Raw genomic sequence first — 19,719 nt, 5'->3', positions numbered from 1 at the left:
AAAAACTAGTTTATGAAAAGCAGCCTGAAATTCATTAATTCAGATGGAAAGGGTTTTTTAATCTTGCTGCATTGTGCTGATCTCTGAATCCATCTCTGTTTAGCTAATTCTCCTGCTCAGCTAATTTGAAGAATAAATAAATACTTCCTGTAAATCTGTAACAGATCTTAAACATAAAGAAAAATATCCTTCTACTTCTTGCTTTATGGGACAAGATATCTCCAGGGTGTGGACTTCTGCAAGAACAGCTGTCCGAGGCTCTCCCTGATTCTCTGGGAGGATGGGTACTCTACATCATCAGGTACCAATCTGCACCCAGCTCCAACCCCACTGCCCCATCAGCTAAGCGAAGCTAGTGATAAGCTGCAGCATGCCAGGCTCAGGCACCAGTTACATCCCAGCCTCCATTTTCAACATTAAAATCTACCATTTGCTCCCTCTCCACTCCCCACCCTCCAATCTAGTGGAGCAGTTAAGAAGGAGGAAAAACATCGTTTCCCCTTCCCTCAAACCTCTCCTATGGCTAAGGGCCCCAGTGGGATAGGAGTCTTTGATATCAGAAGAATGCATGCAGCAAGGCTCAGGTTTGCTGCTTCATTTGGTTTAGAAACAGAGACATAAGAGGAATTTCAAGTGATTATGTATTGGGAGAACTGAAAGGGATGATGCCAAAAGGAAGGAAAGAACTACAGAATCTTTATATTCTTATCTTTGCTCTCCCTTACTCTTATTTCCCACTCTGTGTTACGTTCAAAGTGAAGTTTCACAGACCCTGTACACAGCAGTGAAGGTCTGTCCCATCCCTTACCCTCCAACTTACTGGTTCCCAACACAAACAGTCCACAATTATTTAAATCTTCTGATTCAGCTATTTACGTGGTAATGCTGAAAACTCAAACAGTGAAATGTTCCAGTTTTGTAAAAGGGGAAGGGGGGACTTTTTTTTCAAAGTCATGTTTTGCCAACTTGCACAGCAAAGTTGTTCGAACAGTTATGTCCTTAAGGGGGCAGTGAGCTGCAGCCTAGGCGGCTGAGAACCTCTGCCCTGGAGGGATGGAGCAGCATGTGCAACCTAGATAGCTCTTGTCTTTCAAATCTGTTAATCTTCATCTCAGGAACTATACCTGCTTTGGTTTGATTCAAAGCCCAGCCTAAAAGAGTCTGGTCCTAAATGAGTTCTTTCCTCAATAACAAAACAGAAATATTAAGTTTAAAAAAATATATATTAAAGAAGGACTGTTTAATTTACAATGCAGTTTTCGATTTTATCTCTATTCCTTTGGCACCTCCAAGCAATGAGAAACATGATAAATCGTGTGTTTTGCTTATGGAGGATGTTCAGTGTTTGGCTTAGGTGGAAGCTCAAATCCAAGGCAGGTTTAACAACAAGGATGCAGTTGTATAGAATCCATACCTCCTATATAGCAAAGATATGTGAAATAATATTCACTCTTCATTGTGTAAGATGTTAGAGGGAATTCTACTGTGGAAACTGTGTGCTGTTCCATGAATTAGTTAGGATGTGACACACAACAGCAGTGTGAGGATGTTGTTTTCATGGGACACCACAAGAGCCCCAGCAGAAGCACAGTAAGGGGAAGCAGCAGGGACGAGCAGAAGCATGGGAAGAAGGAGAGACCTGAGCTAGCAGCTCATCACAAACACTGCAAGAAAATTTCCTTCTCTCACGTAATAATAGAATGATAGAAACTTCCAGTACCTAAAACATAGCCTGCACCACATTAGGAACATTCCTAATACTTCAGAAGCAGAATCTCAAAACAGTTGAAGGCTGAATAAGTCATTTGGGACCTGATTCAGGAAAGTACATGCACCAAAATACATCCTTAATATAGCAAATGCTTTACATTAGGAGAACTCAAATGGGTTCAATGACTGGAAATTGGGTGCTTTTCCTCCTTTTGTCTGTATTCTTTATGTTCTCATAACACATATTCTGAGGTAGCTACAGTAACATGGCATGGATGGAGATAAAGGGAAATCACCTGATAGACCAAGAAAGTAGTACACTTCATCTCTGTCCCGTACAGGATAACTCACAAATTCACTACAAATTTCCAATACTGCAGATCAGTGCTTTGGCCTGTCCATGGCAGTGAGTATATACTGACAAACTACAGATGGCTTTTGCATAGAATGAGTTGGAAATCCTACATAGTAGAGCATGCTATTTGGTGCAGAGGACTGATACGTGTCCTGATCTGTATCTGTGACTGTGAAAGTTAACTCAGCCCATTCTTTGCAAAGCAAGAGAAAAAATAAGCCTTGGGTGAAAGAGGGTGGAAGCAAAACTTTGCAGGAAAATACCCTTCTTGTATTTGTAAGTTATTTCTGAAAGGGAACATAAAGCTGGCATGCACATCATCAGTGGGACATTTGTCATGATGTGCTGTGATCTATAGTGTAATACTGAAGAATAAAACATACGAGTTATGCAAAGGTCATGCAGGGAATCCCCTGGTAGAGGGGAATCCCTTGGGAGGAAGAGTGCAGCCATAGAACCTAACTGTATTCATGAGCACTCAAAGAACCTGACTGGCATCAGGCAAGGAACAGGATTCTGGCAAGGAGCTGGCAACTGATTGTGTTTTTGCAGCTTGATGAACCCTTGACAGACCAAGAAGTTTTACAGTGCATGATAAGTCAGGGACTCACTTTGTGTCCAGTTCTAAGGCACATCCTCCCAGTGATGGCTTCTTTTCCCATGCCATCCAAAATACAGCTCAGAGTGTTTGTCTGCTTTAGAAGTGGAATGGAACAAGCATGTAAAAGTAAGCACTTGCACTAAGCAAGAATCTATGTATATAAAAAGATAGTTCATCTGAATAGGAGCCATATAATGAAATTGTCATTTAGCAGTTGAACTCAAGGATGCAAAGAAAATGGCAGTGAGGTAAGGATGCACCCATTGCCTGCTATCTCCAGAAGCCTTTGGCAAGAGAATAGTGAAAGTGTGCACCTAGCTACTGATAACACCAATCTGACATTAAACCACAAGTGTCCACTTCTCTTACTGCCTGTTTAATAAATTGCTTTGGAAGGGGAGGTGAAGATGAGATCTTTCCAAAACCTTGTTTCAGTGTTCTCTCTCAGTTAATGAATGTCATCAAGTGGAAGAGAAATTTGATATGTTTTTCCAGCCTTTCTTACAGAAGCATTTGCAACATGTTAGAGGCCACAGGCATAAAAGTGAAATACTGGGAAATTAATGTTGTCTGTAGATTTTCAAGATGTAAGTTGGGCAATTTCAGCTTGTAGGTTAGACATACTTTAGGTTTTAAGTAGCGTTATAACAGTTTACTATGACTTGAACATGATTTTAGTACAAATAATCTGATGTGGAATATCATTTATTACCCTGTTGCACATTTCCAGTTGAGATAGGTCTGTTTATGGAGTTAGCATTATGTGACTACAGATGGACATGCCATGAGCAGTGAACAATTTACCCAACAAATACAGTCTTTCTTATCTTTTCAAACTACTAGTGGACGTTCAGCAGTTTCCATGTATGTATGAGTATTGTGTCAGTGTTCTAACAATCTAACTTTTGAGTTATGCATGAACTATGCACTTAAATGCTTAATAGTTTGCTGCTCGTGATTTATGTTGTAGTTGATCACCTAAGACAAATTATATTGTTTTCAATGCCTGACTCAGTGATAAGTATTACAACATTGACTTAAATTACCTGAAGAAAGCAACTGGGAATTCTCTGAGCCAAAAGACCTCCCAGGTAGTGGAAAGCTGTTACTTCTATCTATCAATCCCTGTGTCCATTAGCTCCAACACCACAGAAAAACAGATGGACCTGTCTCTGGCATACCATTGGTAGGGAAAAGGTGGCAGTGGTAAGGCACAGCGCAGCAAGGCCTGCAGGACCCTGCAGGATTGGATTGCTGCAGAGTTCACAGAGTTGCTGTAAAGATCTATAATTAGCATTGACACTGTATCAGGGGCTGGAGTTGCTCTCTGATACTGCCTTCCTCGTTTGGCCAGCATGGAGTTTGAAGTGGGTGCTGCAGCAAAGCCTCCACTTTATGAACAGGGGGTGAGCAATTTGGGCATAAACAGCAAACGCTTAGTTGTGCACAAATGTCCATGTTCATATGCAAAAACACCCACAGAAATAAAAATCTGTTTGCGTGATTATTTGTGAAAAGGAAACAAAGGAAGGAATAAGCATGACCAAACTCCATTAATCAGATTTCAAACAAACATTTGCAAATACTGTTTTGCATTATTTGGACAAGTCTTTTCAGAAGACAACCGTACCTGCTAGCATGCTTATTCTTCTGTTTGAAGCAAAACAGTTAAGCCAGCAAAAAGTAGCATATAATCCTACAAACAGGCAGCTAAGTAAATATCCTTCAACAACAGGGAGTGTATTTCAATTTCTCATACCTATTGATGCAGCCTAATGATACTTGAGAAACAGGAGACATTTTTAATTTTAGAAAGTAATGAAGTATCAGAGAAAGTAATCCAAATTTATCCTTGATGTAGTTAATCTGCTGCAGTTAAGATAGTTCTATTGGCAAGGCATTCAGTGGTGTGAATTTACTTAAAGGAATACACAGAGCTTGAGAATAAATGACAGTAACTTTTGTGGATGTCTCTGCTAGTATCTAAGTGTGAAATAATATGCAAATGTATTCTGCAGTTCTCCAGACAATTGAGGAAGTGATATGATAGGATTGTGCAGCTGCCATTCTGACCCACAGTTTAAATCAATGAACATATTCCTGCCCTAGCAAATTTAAGTTGGAACAATAATTTTCAACCTATCTTTATTGTTTTATGGAGAAGCATAATAAACACATGCAATAGATTTCAGTTTATATCTGCAGACTCTCCTGAGCAGCTTGGGAAACGTGTCGTGCGTAAGGAGACACAAGCATTATGCTGTTACAGCCTTCCCAAAGACACTATCCTTTATGGCAGAACATTATCCTTTGGGAAAAATTATCTTTGTTGGTTTGTCAAATTTTTCAACATTCACCCTTGGGACCCATTTTCCTCTAATTCTGTTCCTTTGGGATTTTCTGTTGCTCCAAGATTTAAGGGAGAAGACCAAAATAGAGCAAAGTTTTTATCCTTTTCGTAGGAAATACCCCATGTGAGTGAAAAAACAGTGTATTTGGCATTTTTTCTTGAGCCAGGAAGGCGATAGAAGGGGCCAAAACCTCCTTTAATAACTAAATAAACGGATCATCATCAATGAGGTCTAAAACCTGCAGCTGAACAACCCTTTCAAGTAGCCCTGACAACAGAAATAAGAAGCCATAGTTGTGTTCAGCAAACACACAAGCATACTATTAAACATAGTGGCAAGAACTCCAGCAGCCAATATTCAAATGCAAAGATAGCTATTAATATCAAAAGTGTGCTGGTTTATGTTCTGCAAGTCATATTTTATTGCCAAGTGCTCATGTGATTGAACTCGAAGCATCAAAAACTTGAAAATTTCACCTATCTATGGGAAGTTTCTTCACTATGCAGTGTGTAATACACACATACACCCTTGTGTACATATGTGCATATAGTTATTCAAATAATGAGGTTTCATAAAAGTCCTTCATGTTTAGGCACATTTTCTTTTAATTTCTTATATAAATACATCATTATTGGGCTGGTCTAACTTTTTTTTATAATTTACAGTCCAATAAAATTCCCATGATTCAGACTTTGCAAAGATTGCGTATTTTTCACTTAATTAATTGATTTGGACAGTTTAATCAATAGACAAATAATTTAGATTTTATTTTAATCAACCTCTATGTAATTTGAGGGACTAATCATTTCACTGCATATCTTGGTGTATTGGAACAGAAATGAACATAAACTACCAACTTTATCAAGAAAATTTTGGAAAGCAAGGCAGTTGAGCAGAATGCTTAAAAACAAAGGTCTGCGCAGCAAATTCTTCCCAAGAAGAACCCACAGTAAGCTGATGCCAAAGCTAACTTATTTGTAAATTTAGATGACCTACATATGCCAGAGATTTTGCACTGTTTCTTTTTGTCTTTTCACTGTCAGTTCCACAGCTTCAGTGAACATGTATTTTTAATGTGTAAATTTCAAATACATTATTTGTACATCTTTCTACACATAGCGCAAAAAGTAAATCCAATTTTAAAAAATTAGTAGGCATATTGGTAGGCTAAGAGTATGACTACTTAGGTGTAAATAGTAGTATTTGAGCAATAGCATGTGATCAATTAAAGGGTGAATCATACGTTACGTACAGACAGAAAGTTAACATTTCATGAGCAGCTTTAATATTTCTATTTCTTGAGTCTGAGGAACAGACTTGACAAGATTTCATACCCACAGCCTCCTGCACCTGGTTCCCATTAGGAACCTGGCCTTGATAATGGAGCTATGTTCTTCTGCAGAGGCTAATGCTAGCAATGGCATTTTCCTCCCATAACTCTTACAACCCGAGTACCAGCGTTCTGGCTGCATTTGACCCCTCTGTGCATGTGCAGTTACAGCTTCCATCATTTTCCTCACTAAACACACAGAGATCAGATAAAACATTTCTTTAAGTACTGGTACAATTTCTAAGCCTGGTTTTATTTCCTGTGATACCTGAAAAAGCTAGTGATATATTGTAGAGGCTTCAGGGTTATCTTGGAAGTCAGATATATTTTTTTTTTCCTTGTTTTTTATAATGGAAACTTTTCTTTTTAAAATGTACGGTTGGAGACCTAGGGATTAATTTCTTCTTTCCAAGATGCTCTGCTCTGAATTTAATTTCAGATTATTTTTTAAAGTTCTACTTGTAAAGATAAATACACTGCAACACTTCTCTGTGTCCGAGAGAGATTAAAATCATTCAGCTATTCAAAGATGCATCTAATTCCTGATCAGACCTCACAACAGAAAGAAAAAAGAATAGCAAACAAGACAACGCTCACTGTGCCCTACTGTTATCCTATAAATATACTGATTTAGCAAACTAATGCAAGCACATATGACAATGAATTTCATACAAAAGCAAAAATCATCAACACTTTGAACTTCTTGAAAAAATAGCAGGGAATTCCCCAGAGTGATATGCTGCCTAGGAAGTCCAGACATAATACACACAATATAGCCTGCAAAAATGTTGCTTGGAAACAGTATTTTCCACCCCCTATTCATTGTTATAAACTTACACTGATTTCATGCTTTATCTTATCCTGTCATGCTATTTCAAATATTGGTAGCACAGCATACATAAAAAGAATTTCTCCATGTACAGAACTAAAAGTTTGAAGTCCAGCATGTTTTCCAGTTCTAATAAAAGGGGGCAGTATTACATCAGCTGAAGTTCTGAATTGTCCAAGCTGCTGAATTTGACTGAAAATAGACTATTACTGTAAATGAAGTCACAATTCTGCGTGTCTGCCTTGGGGTAAAATTTTCAGAGCTAGTTCAGTGGGACTTAGGCTCCTGCGTTGCAGCTACTTTAGAAAATTTTTACTTGAGTCACTATTTTTCTTTCCAAATTATTAAGGAAATATTACGGTTGATATAAAATGAAGGCACATTTTTCATGTAGCTGGGATAAGCCTTGAGCCAAAAAGGAAATTGCAAAATTATTGCAGTTTCAAAAAATTTTGGAACAAAATATTTTTATATTTCTTGCTTTTTTTTTTTTAAATAAAGGTTTTTTTAATTATAAAGTACTGGTATCTAAATATGTCTTTTGGAAGCTACCTTTGAACATCCACTATAAAAAAAAAAATTGTTGCTTACATGTATTATGTACAGCCACAAGCAGATTATTAAATTGGCCAAATTCACACTAAGTATAAAGGACATTTGTTTTGTAAGAATTATGAGGGCTGCTGGGATTTGTATTTGAAACTTTTCCCTATTCTGTGGCATTTAACTTAGACAAGTCATTTATCTGTTCTAAAACGAGGGAACTGTAAAGAGATTGTCTCTATGCATGTCCTGCTACGTCTCAGAAATTCCCCAGGGAAAGGTTTGTCAACTGAGCAGAATGACGTGTTCAGGAAAAGCAGTTTCCCAGTTGCAGTGTCTCTTTGTGGAAATCAGATTCTTCATTAGACAGATGGAATACACTCCCACTGAGTTGAATAAATTGCCTATATTCTTCCAAGAAAGTGAGACCACACTAACAGTTCCTTAAGTAAATCAGTGCCTTTCTTTTTTCTCTCTATGCAGTTCCAGCTTTTCTATTGCTGAATCTAAATATATATATTTTAAATGAAATTACATTATACCTAAGTGTACACTACATGGGGCAGGACCTTCCTTAAATTGCAGTGAGAACAAATCTCAGAACAATGACTATTGGGACAATACCATTATAAAATAACTTTGCAAATCTAGTCATTTGCTGTTGATATTAACATCCATTTTTTTCCTAATTAAGAAGTATTTGCCCTTTAATTAAAAGTAGAACTAAAATTTAACCAACAGAAATAACTGAAAATGCTTACAGTTTCTGTTGTGTCTCCCAGCAAACTGAAATATAAGCATTGATCTCTTATATAGTAGTTACAAATATACTTCTATAAGAAATAAAAGGAAAAAAGAAAATAGAAGAAGTTTTTTTCTTAAAAGATAAAAGCAAATGAGAACACATCAGTCCCTGCAAATCTGAACCACTTACTCATAAAGGTTTATAAAAATCCACAAGGCCCTTATGACCAATTTATTCATATTCTTAATTTAAGGGCAGTCATGAATACTTTTGGTAAAAGGAGAAAAGATAATTGAATGCAGGATGCACTGGAAAAATATTTTCTTAACTGTGCCTTTTTTTTTAACTGAGTTTGGAAATGACTAACAAAAAGAAGGCTAGTAACAAGGTGCTTCTTTTAGTGATTGTCTGACAAACATGCTGCACTTACAGAAAAAATAGTGTGACTCCTGCCACTGCAGTTGTTCTGTCTATAATACTGAACGTATGGAGAGAAAAAAGCTGGTAAAACAAAAATCCTGCTGGCAACACAATCCAGTACTGTTTGTATTTAGAAAAAGCAATACAATGATGGAGTCATTGCAGGGCTGTAGGCAGTCAAAAGGAGATTATGCATGACTAGTAACTTTTCCTACAAAGACTTCCTGAAGTGTTTTTATCAGGCAAAGTTTGGACGCATGTGCATGAGCTTCATATAAATGATGAAGCGTAACAGCTCCAGAGGAGTTGTTACACTCTATTGTGTCAATAATCCACATATTTAACAGTCCCTAAATACAGCAGACCATAACACCTCCAAAGGGGCTGTTATGGCTTATCAAGTCAAATCCAAGTGCCTAAATATGGATTTGATCAATCGACTGTAACATCTCTAAGGGTAAATAATGTATGTTTTAAAGAATGTACACATTTTGCATACAAATTGTGGTCTATATTAGGATAAATGAGGTGGATTCAACTTGTAAAACTTTGATTTAGAAATAAGAAAGGAGTAAAAGGCTCATTATAAGAGGTGCTGAAGTACCATAATTCCCAGGAAGCAGGTGATGACTCATGTCATTTACTTGGGGGTCTAATTCTGGTTTCCTACTGCAAATACACTGTGGCTTGAAAATCTACAAAAAAAAAGTGGGAATGGAATATAAACATAAAAATGTTATATTAAATTCTGCTTCCTCTCAGATCTCAATCAATATGCTTCCTGGGTAAGTAAGTGGAGGGGTCAGGGTATAACCTTGGGTCTAGTAGATATGTTGTCATTATTTGGTGTATGTACTGTCTTGACATATATTTTTTCTCAACGAAATTAACACATTTCGATCTATATTTTTTTCTGCACAGATTTTCTAAAGTGTTTTTGCCAGTGTTTTCACCAGTGTTTTCATGCTTATGCACAAAAAATGATAGGATATGGTCCTTTTAAAAACAAAGTCAGTTATCTTATAAATTCTATAGCATTTGCAGGTTCTTTTAAATCCATAAATCAAAGCAAATCTTCTTGGCAATCATGGTAGTCTGAAATACTAAAATAAATACAAGTAGTTTTAGCAATGCAAATTTTGTTTAAGTACTCTTTTTGTGGAAAGTAAACATGGTTTGACTAAAAAAAGTCATCTCTAAACAAAGCGAATTTTCCTATAATTTTACTTTTGCTTATTACACATGGAAAGAGCTCTTTATCCTGTTTTTTGGATTTTCCTGTCCCCCTCCCCAATGTTTCTGTGAAACCACTGACACAGTTCCTTCTACCCTTTCCTCAGTCAGACTACAGCTGATCAGCACCAGCTGGAGTAGAAAAACCCAACTCTGTTGTAATGACATTTTGCCTTCTGTGCACCGTATTGCTTTTGGCTCAGATAGAGTTAATTTACTTTGCAGGGTGCTGAGTTTTGGATTTGTGACCAAAGCAGTGCTGGTGACACAGGGATCTTGTAGCTATTGCTGAACAGTGCTTCCAGAGCACCAAGGCCTTTTCTGTTTCTTCTGCTGGCCCACCAGCAAACAAGCTGGGCGAGGACACTGCCAGGCCAGCTGACCAAAGGGATATTCCACACCACAGGACATCTTGCTTAGCAATAAAAGCTGGGGAAAGGAGGAGGAAGGGGAAACGTTTGGAGTTTTGGCATTTGCCTTCCCTAGTCACTGTTACATGTGAGGGAACCTGGCTTCCCTGGAGATCTCTGAACAACTGCCTGCTGGTGGGAAGTGGTGAATGAATTACTTTGTGCTTTGCTTGGGTGAGGCTTTGGCTTTACTTATTAAACTGCCTTCATCTCAACCCATGAGTTTTCTCACTTTTAATCTTCTGATCCTCTTCCCCATCCCACAGAGGGGAGGGGAGCAAGTGAGCAGCTGTGTGGTGCTCACTGCCTACCCTGACCCACAACAGCAAGTAACTCCACAACTGGAGATGTCTGTACAATGGTTCAGTCTCAGAAGTACAGCCTGACCTTAATGATTGAGCAAATGACAAAGTTGGACTGTGCCAGAGTGCTGCATGGCTTTGTTTTGGTCTTTCTGATGAGTGAATCTGTGAGCACTTTTAAAGCTTTGTAGGAGATTATTTGAACAGCAAAATATGAACAGAGGCAGTTTTCAGTTCTCTCTCTCTAACCAAATACAAAGCTTTCTGAGATTTAAGTGACACATTTTCAAAAAGGCCTAGCCCAGGCTTTGAAGCTAGGTACATAATTTTGTAAGCACAATCATTTGCACAACAAACTATTACCAGCTATCTGAACTTGACTAGTTACTGACCAGAACTCAAGAGCTTTTTTAAACTGGCTGCAGGCAATTAATTTGTCATCTTTTTCTGGTGCTGGCTTCTAGCTACTCATTTATACAAGTCTAATTAGCTGAAGCAAATTTCTGAAAATTTGGTCCTGAAAACACAAGGCCCTGATTCTTCAAAAGAAACCAATCCAAAATTGCAGCTATGCTATCAAAGCTTCACTGGGATTGAGACAGAAACTATACACAATATTCTTGGCATACAATTCTTTCAAAATTATGTTTTTCTAATTAAAGTGATCTATCATTCTTCCCCACCCCCCAATTTTGATTATCCTACCCACCATCACTTTTTGAAGTAAAAGAAATATATCAGAATGTAAAACTTGAATGGCAGAGGGTAAAGGGGGAAATAAAAGTATTCTAAAATTCTGTTTGTGCAAAGGATGCTTCTGGTTTTAATGTATTTTATACTTGCTATAAAATATAACTACATTCCCTTATCATTCATGACTGACTTAATTCTTTTATTTTCTTTAGGATAAAGAGTGAGGATATATCACCATTTTAAAAGACTAATTTATTTCCCATTCTTTTCTAAATCCTATCTTTTCTTGCACCTACAGAGCAAGCATAACAGACTGGCATACTAAAGTTAAAACCAGGGTACATATTACAACCCTTTCCTGACTTAATGGTTCACTCTACAGTACATGCTACAGTAAATAAGCCAAACAGGATTGTATAAAGGCACTGAGAGATTTAACAACAGATTTCCTTGCTGTTGTCCTATTCTGAGTTTTACAAGTTGCAAGTGCTATCATGAAAAGTCTCCCCACAAAAGACAGCATTTGGGAACGATGTTTCTATTTGTTAAAGAGTTTCAATTGACTCTACAAGTATAAAAAAAAAATTTTTTCTCTAGTTGCCTGATGCATAACCTTAATCTGGAAGCTCTACAGCAATCTGTGTCTTGCTAGTAACTGGCACAAAAAGAAATTTCAGCTTATTCACTGAAATATTTACTGTCTCTACTTTAAAAGGTGAAAAGCAAAATAGAAACTTGTTATATTTAATACAAGATGTAAACACGGTTCTGAAAATACTCAGGGAGCAGGCCTGATAAGTGGTTGCCACTTTTATACTTACTTTTCAAAGTCAATCAAACATCAAGAATTCTTTTAATAGCCCTTATAGTGTATTAGATATTTTTAAATGTCAAACCACTGAAACTCATATGATTTTTTAAAATAAGCATAATTTTATAAACTCTTAACACTGATCATAGGTGTAACATTTATTTTCTTATTATAACTTAGGCTTTAGTAGGCTCTTAGTTAAGACAAATACTGACTTTATAACTAGAGTGTTGTCTGAATATGACCTTCTTGATTAGTCATTAATTTCTATATTTTTCATAGTATCAACTGAGTTTTTCAGTGTTGACATTTAAACTAACACTAGCAGAAATAGGTATTTATTAGCCTCCGAATTTGACTTGTGAAAGTATTGGTAATCCTGTGTGGAAACAGTTTAACAAATCTTTTTAATAGACACTGAGCCTTTCTCTTTTTTTGAGTAAAGAACCTATCAAGCAAAATTATAAAATGCAGATTAAAAGGTATGTATCAGTCTTTAATGGGTCTGTTTACAACACTTCTTTGTCTGTCTGTGTCTTGCTACAATACACTTAGTGAGTATTCCCTTGTGGGTTGAGTAAAGATCATCTCATCACCAAATTCACAGTTTAAGATCTAGTTAATAATCTGTTAAGTCTTCTACTCATCCTGGACTAAAAATTCCTATTTGTCTTCAGAGTATAATATAATCTTCCCTCCCTCCCCCAAGATACAAAGAGCCTATCCTCTAACATACAGAAATATCACATAATTTTTGTTAATGAATTATAGGCATTGAAAGCTACCTGGTTTTATTTTTTTTTTCAGCAAATAGTCTGAAATACTAGTTGCTTTATAGGCTACTGAATGTGTCAGTTTTCTTTTCATTCGTTACTAAATTGCACCATAACTGTTCCTATTTGCCAACACCGTAGTGATTACTGGCACATTTTTTTCTTTCTAGTTAACTGGAATAAGTATTGTGGTATATAACTGATTTTGTGTCTGTGGTGAAAAATAGCTTGTGTTGATATTTTTTGCAGCATAAGCTACCTCTAGGGAAGCTAACAGAGGAGCATTCTTCATCAAAAGGGCTGCTTTATAGCTCAGCCAATTACTTGATTCAGTGCTCACCAGCTCTGTTACAGACATGGAGACCTGCTCCTGGAGCAGACCTTGTAACATTGGAAAAGTCACAAAGCAGGACAACATACATAGAAACAGTTTTCCAAGAGACTTCTTTGTCCTTTGAGCAGTACTTAAAGTGTGTGTGTGTGTGTGTGTGTGTGTGTTAGAAACTGTTCCTCACCTTTCAGATATGATCCCAGCTTGCTGTTTTGTAAACTGAACGATGAGCTGCTCAGTCCAGCGCTTGTCATGTTCTCTCACTGCTTCCTCTCATTTACTGTTTTAGTCTAGTGTGACATTCCATTTTAGTGTTTGGAAACTACAGCTAAGATCCAACAAGAACTATCTCTGATTTCCCATCAAAACTAGGGGTTAAAAATCTCTGTTTTGAGCCTAAATATTTTGTTGCATCTGAGTCACAAATTCAAGCATTCATACATCGAAAGCATTGTAATACTTGAACATGCTAGTACATAAATGGCCTTTTGGCCATATTTATCAGTTCAATCATTCTCAAAAGTACAATTCAAACTCTTGTGATCACAAACAATGGTAACTTCAACCAATTCATTTTCCACATTGTTATATGCAAGCTTACAGCTTAATCACAGGAGTGCACAGGGCTGGGTTTTTGAATGCTGTCATGTAAACGCAGAGGAGTTTGTAGCACAGCTCTGTGAAGTGACAAGGTGTATTTAATGTGAAATCAGAGATGGCTAAAAGCTTTCTAAAAAGAAATTTTACCTAAAAATAAGAAGCTATTTGCAGGGAAAGGAAGAATGAATGACAGACTGTGTGGCAATAGAAGACATTACCTTTTCATTCCTGCAGTTGTTTAGACCCATGTTATTCATGGAGGGCAATTTTCCATCAACACCATGTGGCTGCTGTTGCTGCTGCTGCTCCCTTTGGATCTGCTCTCTCATTTTTCGAGCCTCCTGAATGGCTTTCATTACTGTGTCCTGGTCCCCAAATAGGGCAGGTGAATTAAGACTGGAGAGGATATCTATAAACAGAGAACACACTTTATTTAGGTAATTATCCAAATTAGAATCTAGGGAAAGCACTCAGCTCTCATATTGTTAGTGCTGCACCCAACTAACATCTGCAAAAAGAGGAGGAGTGAGAATTGTCTGTTTGAAGGCTGAATTGATCTATAGAAGTGACTGATAAGCCTGTGCACTTCTTCTGCTGTTGTAAATACAACCACTGAATTCTTGGCATAGCCTGATACAGAGGTATCTGAGCATACTCATGAATTCAAAGTTGAGAGTTAAATGTGTTTAAGAAAAGAGTATTCTGCAGCTTAAGTGGGAAGATTTTGAAGTATTAATAATGACTAATAAGATGAACAAAGGAGGAGAAAGGAATTTGTTTACTTGGATATGAAAGTCTAATTAAATTCTTAGAATTTTTTTATCGAGAGAACCATTACTCCAGACATTTAGCTTTCTATTTCAGAAAGAGCATGCATAGTTACATTTGGGGAACAGAGATTGTTATGACCTTAACATGACTGTAAGGCTCTTAAATCATGAGAGATAAAAAAAAAAAAAGGTTTCTCTTTTTCACTCTGGACAGAAAAATAAACTTTTAAGCATACATCAAGCTCACACAAAACATTCCTGTCACATCTTAAAATGCTAGCTAGAGGGAAAGATGAGTAAACTAGATACAGTTCATGATTTGAGACCAAAAGACAGCAATTTGGTGACTGTTTTTTTTGTGTTGCTGGGATGAAGCTTCAACCTGATCCACCTGTTCCTTCATGGGATTATCCACTGCACCACACATGAATAGATTTGTGCATATATATTCTAGCTATGAAACTGTGAGATGTCAAAGATTGTGCGTGAACTGGTCATCTGCCTGACAAGTAAATGTCTTCTATGTCATGGCTCTGAATCTGTTGTGATTTGTGTACTTATTAGCAGTCCAATAAGCTTAAAAACAAACAAAAAAAAAACAAACCACCAAAAATGAACAAACAAACAAACAAAAAACAACCCAAACAACAAACAAATCCTAACCCAAACAAAACCAACCACACGGAGCCTTGGAATTCTCCCTCAAAGATAATTTTCATATTCTTTTGATTTTGCTGAAGTTCAGCTGAGTAAAATATAGCAATTCAACCCCAAAGGACCCTGAATTCTTTTAAAATAAAAAATGTTAACGTTAAGGGTTTCTCATGCTTTATCCTGGGAACCAAACAGTTGATCTAATACTGAGATCTAGATAAGAAGAGATGCAGACTGTGATGTTTGAGATGGAACTGTGATGTTTGAGATGGAACTGTGATGTTTTCTGTCTGACTGAAGCTCTCCTATCCAAAAAATGGTAACATATATTAGAGAACAACCCTTGTTCTTTCTGGGTAAAATTTCCAATGCTCTGAACTGGTTCAGCAACTAAGTACCATTCTGGAGACTAAATAAGTTTGGAAGCACATTTACATGACTTTTAATGAACCTTAGGCATATTCACATTTTAGGCATATATTCTATAGCCATTCTTCTGGAATGTTCTGTGATTTTAAACTGATATGCCACTTTCTAATGTTAGACAGTGCAGTGATAGCTGAAAATAAATTGACAGGTAGAATATCAAGCTAGCTGCAGAAACAATCTTTCAGAGATCATGATGTTCCCAAGTGTTTTGGGAATAGAACAAATCATAATTTTTTATATATTTAATGTATGTATTTAACATATCTGTTCATTATTCACAAGTGTTTCCATATATTTTACAAGTACACTCGAGCTACAGATTGTGAATAAGTGGTCTGTAGTGAGCATTCAGTCACTGTTAAAATTTACTATTTGAACTTTTGGGCTGATCATCTACATTTTGCAGCTCTTGATTCTGTTTCTTGACTGGTTAAGGTCGTCTTAATACATAGTTTTCAGATCAATTTTGTTTCATTATACTTAATAAGCTTTATTTATTTAATTAAAGAATCTTGAACACAGGTCACAAATTCCCTATTTGCAACCACATGGATTCACAAAATCTTCACAGACAGGTGAACAATTAATAAGAATATGAACCAATAATAAACTGGCTGGACTGAAGCCTTTCTGACTTTCTAAAAAAACAACCAAACAACACAGAAAAGAAATATTAATAATCAGCATATGGTCTTTGTTAAATGAAATTAATGCCCAGAATGCAGACAATTAGATTACTTTTAGGATGCTGTTCTGGGTAAAACTAACAGTGTACTTGAACTAAGTAGCTGAAAACCACATTTGGAGTTACCTTCTAACTGGCTTGGGGTTTACATGGAGATACCGAATGTTCCCTAACCCTCGTTCAACAAAGTGCTTGAAAATTTGTTTATATTAAGGTATGTTACACTGTGGCATCACGTGTATACTAATCACAAGTGCCATTGTGTAGGTCTAGTATCCAGCCAGGCTCTGTGTGCATGCAGAGATATTGGTTTGTGTAATCCAGAGGTCAAAATTCAAACATTAACCTTGCATGAATACACCCAATCGATGACATTGGGGAAAATATTCATACAAACTTCTTTTACACATTGTATATACCCATCTTTATTTATTTATGTGTATGTTTTTATATGTATGCTTGTTTTTTATGTTATCTACTTATTTGCTGCATGTCTTGTAGGTGCATATCACCCTGCAAAAACCTGAGTATTCAAGAGTTCTTTGAAGATCTTCCTGGTAATTTCTTTCTTTCCATTTTAAGCAGAAATGTAGACCCCAATATCTACTTAAATCAGGAGTTAAGTGTGCTCAAGCTGAGGTTTCATGTTCAGCTTTCTCCTTTCCCTAGGAGAAATTAGTTACCTAAAGAGGATCCTCTTCCCAGCGATCCGCCGAGCGGGCTGGGGATGCCACTCTTGTTTGTCACTGTCACTGGGCTGCTTTTACTGGCTGGGAAGAGGTTCTGCGTTGGAGACGTTGGGGATTTGACAGGTTCAGCTGTTTTGGGTCGGGCTGAAAGATTCAGTGGCTGGGCTGCTTCATCCTACAAGAGTTTAATGTAAATAATTATTAGGAAAAGACAAATGAACACATCATTTTGCAAGCAGCAGTTACTTCACACCTCGAAGACAATACCACATTCTCCAGCAGTAATAACAAAAGGAGCTAATTATTTGCCTCCTTTAAGATTCAATGAAAGGAAACCTCATTAATTTCTCTGTGTTATGCTTCTATTTACATTAACTATGTGGCTGGATCGTTCTTTTTGCCAAATTAAAATTTGAATTAGCTCACATTACAGCTTAATTTCCTAATGTGTTTTCAGAGATCTAAATTAACCTAGGGCATTTACAAAGAATTATTTAAAATTTCCAGCAGCTCAGTAATGCTTTTGCATTGGTTCTATTTGAGAAGTTCCTGGCACTATAAAAATAAGTTATGTAGCCTATTTTAAAATGTATTAGAAACCGAGGAATCAGAAGTACTTCTATGAAAGAATCGTTTGGAAACCCTGACAGTTCTTTGGCCCACATTTAATGCTGCTGCTAACTTATACATTCCATGCGTCTTACTTAGACTGCATGTTTTGTTTAGTAAAATAATCTGTGCTTTTCCCCCATAACAGAAGATAAGGATTTCACTGAACTCAAATTCCTCAACTTACAGTAATTAATGCATCTATATACGCTTCAAAATTTCTTATTTTCTACTATTAAATTTTGTATAGTTTACCCTATTTTATTTTTCAAATGCCATGTATTTTTGACAGATTTATGTAAAATCAATTTTTTTTTCACATAAATGCTAGTTTGCGTCTTTGATTCTACTGTAATTATTTCTGTATTCCATAGTTATTTCTGCTACATTCAACCTTTAGTGTATCTGTATGTTTATTTGCATGAAGATAAGGAATATTTGTTCAGGATATGTAAATCTAGTATCAGCCCTTTTATATCTTTTAGTACTTTTCATATGCAATTAGAGGAAATTCTCTCAAACGTATACCTTGTTGCAGTGTTATAGGAGAGTAAGTCCCTTTAAGAAATATGTTAACTTTTGGAAGAAGACTCATTCAAGCAATTCATTTCTTTGATCAGGAGGTTAGATATTCACAACATAACCTTTCTTCCCTTTCTCTGAGCTTGTTCTTTTTGCTTAATATGTTAAGCAAGACAGAGCATCTGAAAAATTGTGAAACAGTGATTTTCTGTAATTAAAGACCCCAGTTAGACAGAACTCGCATTTAAAATATGCCCAAGCAGAATTATGATGTATATAAGAGAATATTTGCCATATTTTAGAACACTGCATGGATCACTTCAAAGCTCAGCAATACAAATCAGAACACAATAATACGCTACATGTTCTCATCTTTTCCAGGCTCCTTACTGACCCGGGGTGCGTTAACAAAGTACAGCTGATCATACGCAAGGTGTTGGACAGGAAAATGGAGCAGACAGGTATTTATAATACCACCACCATATCTCCAGTTTTAAACTCATTCCATAAAGCTGCATGACATTTCTATTCTTCCTGACCTTGCAGTGTGCACAGATCTCCACGCCTGTTCAGAGTCCGAGTGAAAGCAGAAACACAAAGGCCTAAAGGACATAGTCCATTCCTGTGCTTGGTGGCTGTGTTTACGTGCAAGCTGTTTCCTTGCACAGATACAAAGTGGCTTCAATAAATTTCTGTGAGAGTTCAAAGCCACTTTCAGACTATGCAGTTTGCCAGACTAGGTGCTGTGAGCATGTATACATACCAATCTAGGCTACCAAGTTCAATTTCTAAATAATTTTCTGACTGGTACTGATACAAAAAAAAAAAAAAAAAAAAAAAAAAAAAAAAAAATCTCTAAACATTGCCAGAACCTGTTTGTTTGTACTTCACAGACAGCGTTCTCATTTCTGTGAGGCAACTGAAAAGCTGGAAAAGATTCTGGTCATTGACTTTAAAAAGAGATATCATTGCTTTTTGAAAGATCCGAGTCCTGTAAAATAATTCCATTAGTTCTATAAATGATGCATGTAGTTTACACAAATAGCTGGTTAAAAACAGAAAATATACAGGGCTTGTTAAGCAATTCATGCCCATTGAAACTGTCATGTCTTGTAAAGGTAACAACTTGCAAAAACAGCATATAGGTACTGCTTTTATAGTAATAATTAAGTTTTTCATTAGCCATCGGTGTTTGTCCACACAAAGCACTTGTATTTTATCTTTAATATCTTCAATGCAGGAGTGTGCTTAATAAAAATAAGAATTAAAAGGCTTCTTTTTTATTAATATATATTTCAGTCTATTCAAGTTAAATTATGTAGGG

At 36.5% G+C, this 19,719-nt stretch overlaps 1 protein-coding gene across 1 annotated transcript in view; it reads right to left on the bottom strand.

Annotated features, from left to right (window-relative positions):
• SOX6 (SRY (sex determining region Y)-box 6) overlaps nucleotides 1-19,719 on the bottom strand; it is a gene marked incomplete at its 5' end in the record, with an annotated part of 92,924 nt that overhangs the window by 39,378 nt on the left and 33,827 nt on the right. Inside the window, 2 exons of the mRNA XM_008947113.1 lie at nucleotides 14,256-14,446; nucleotides 17,259-17,439. Coding sequence (XP_008945361.1) covers nucleotides 14,256-14,446; nucleotides 17,259-17,439 — 372 coding nt within the window. The remainder of the gene's footprint in view (nucleotides 1-14,255; nucleotides 14,447-17,258; nucleotides 17,440-19,719) is intronic.

This window comes from Merops nubicus, unplaced genomic scaffold, assembly GCF_000691845.1.
Source record: "Merops nubicus isolate BGI_N331 unplaced genomic scaffold, ASM69184v1 scaffold3499, whole genome shotgun sequence".
Lineage (NCBI taxonomy): Eukaryota > Metazoa > Chordata > Aves > Coraciiformes > Meropidae > Merops > Merops nubicus.
This window is presented reverse-complemented; position numbering and strand designations above follow the sequence as displayed.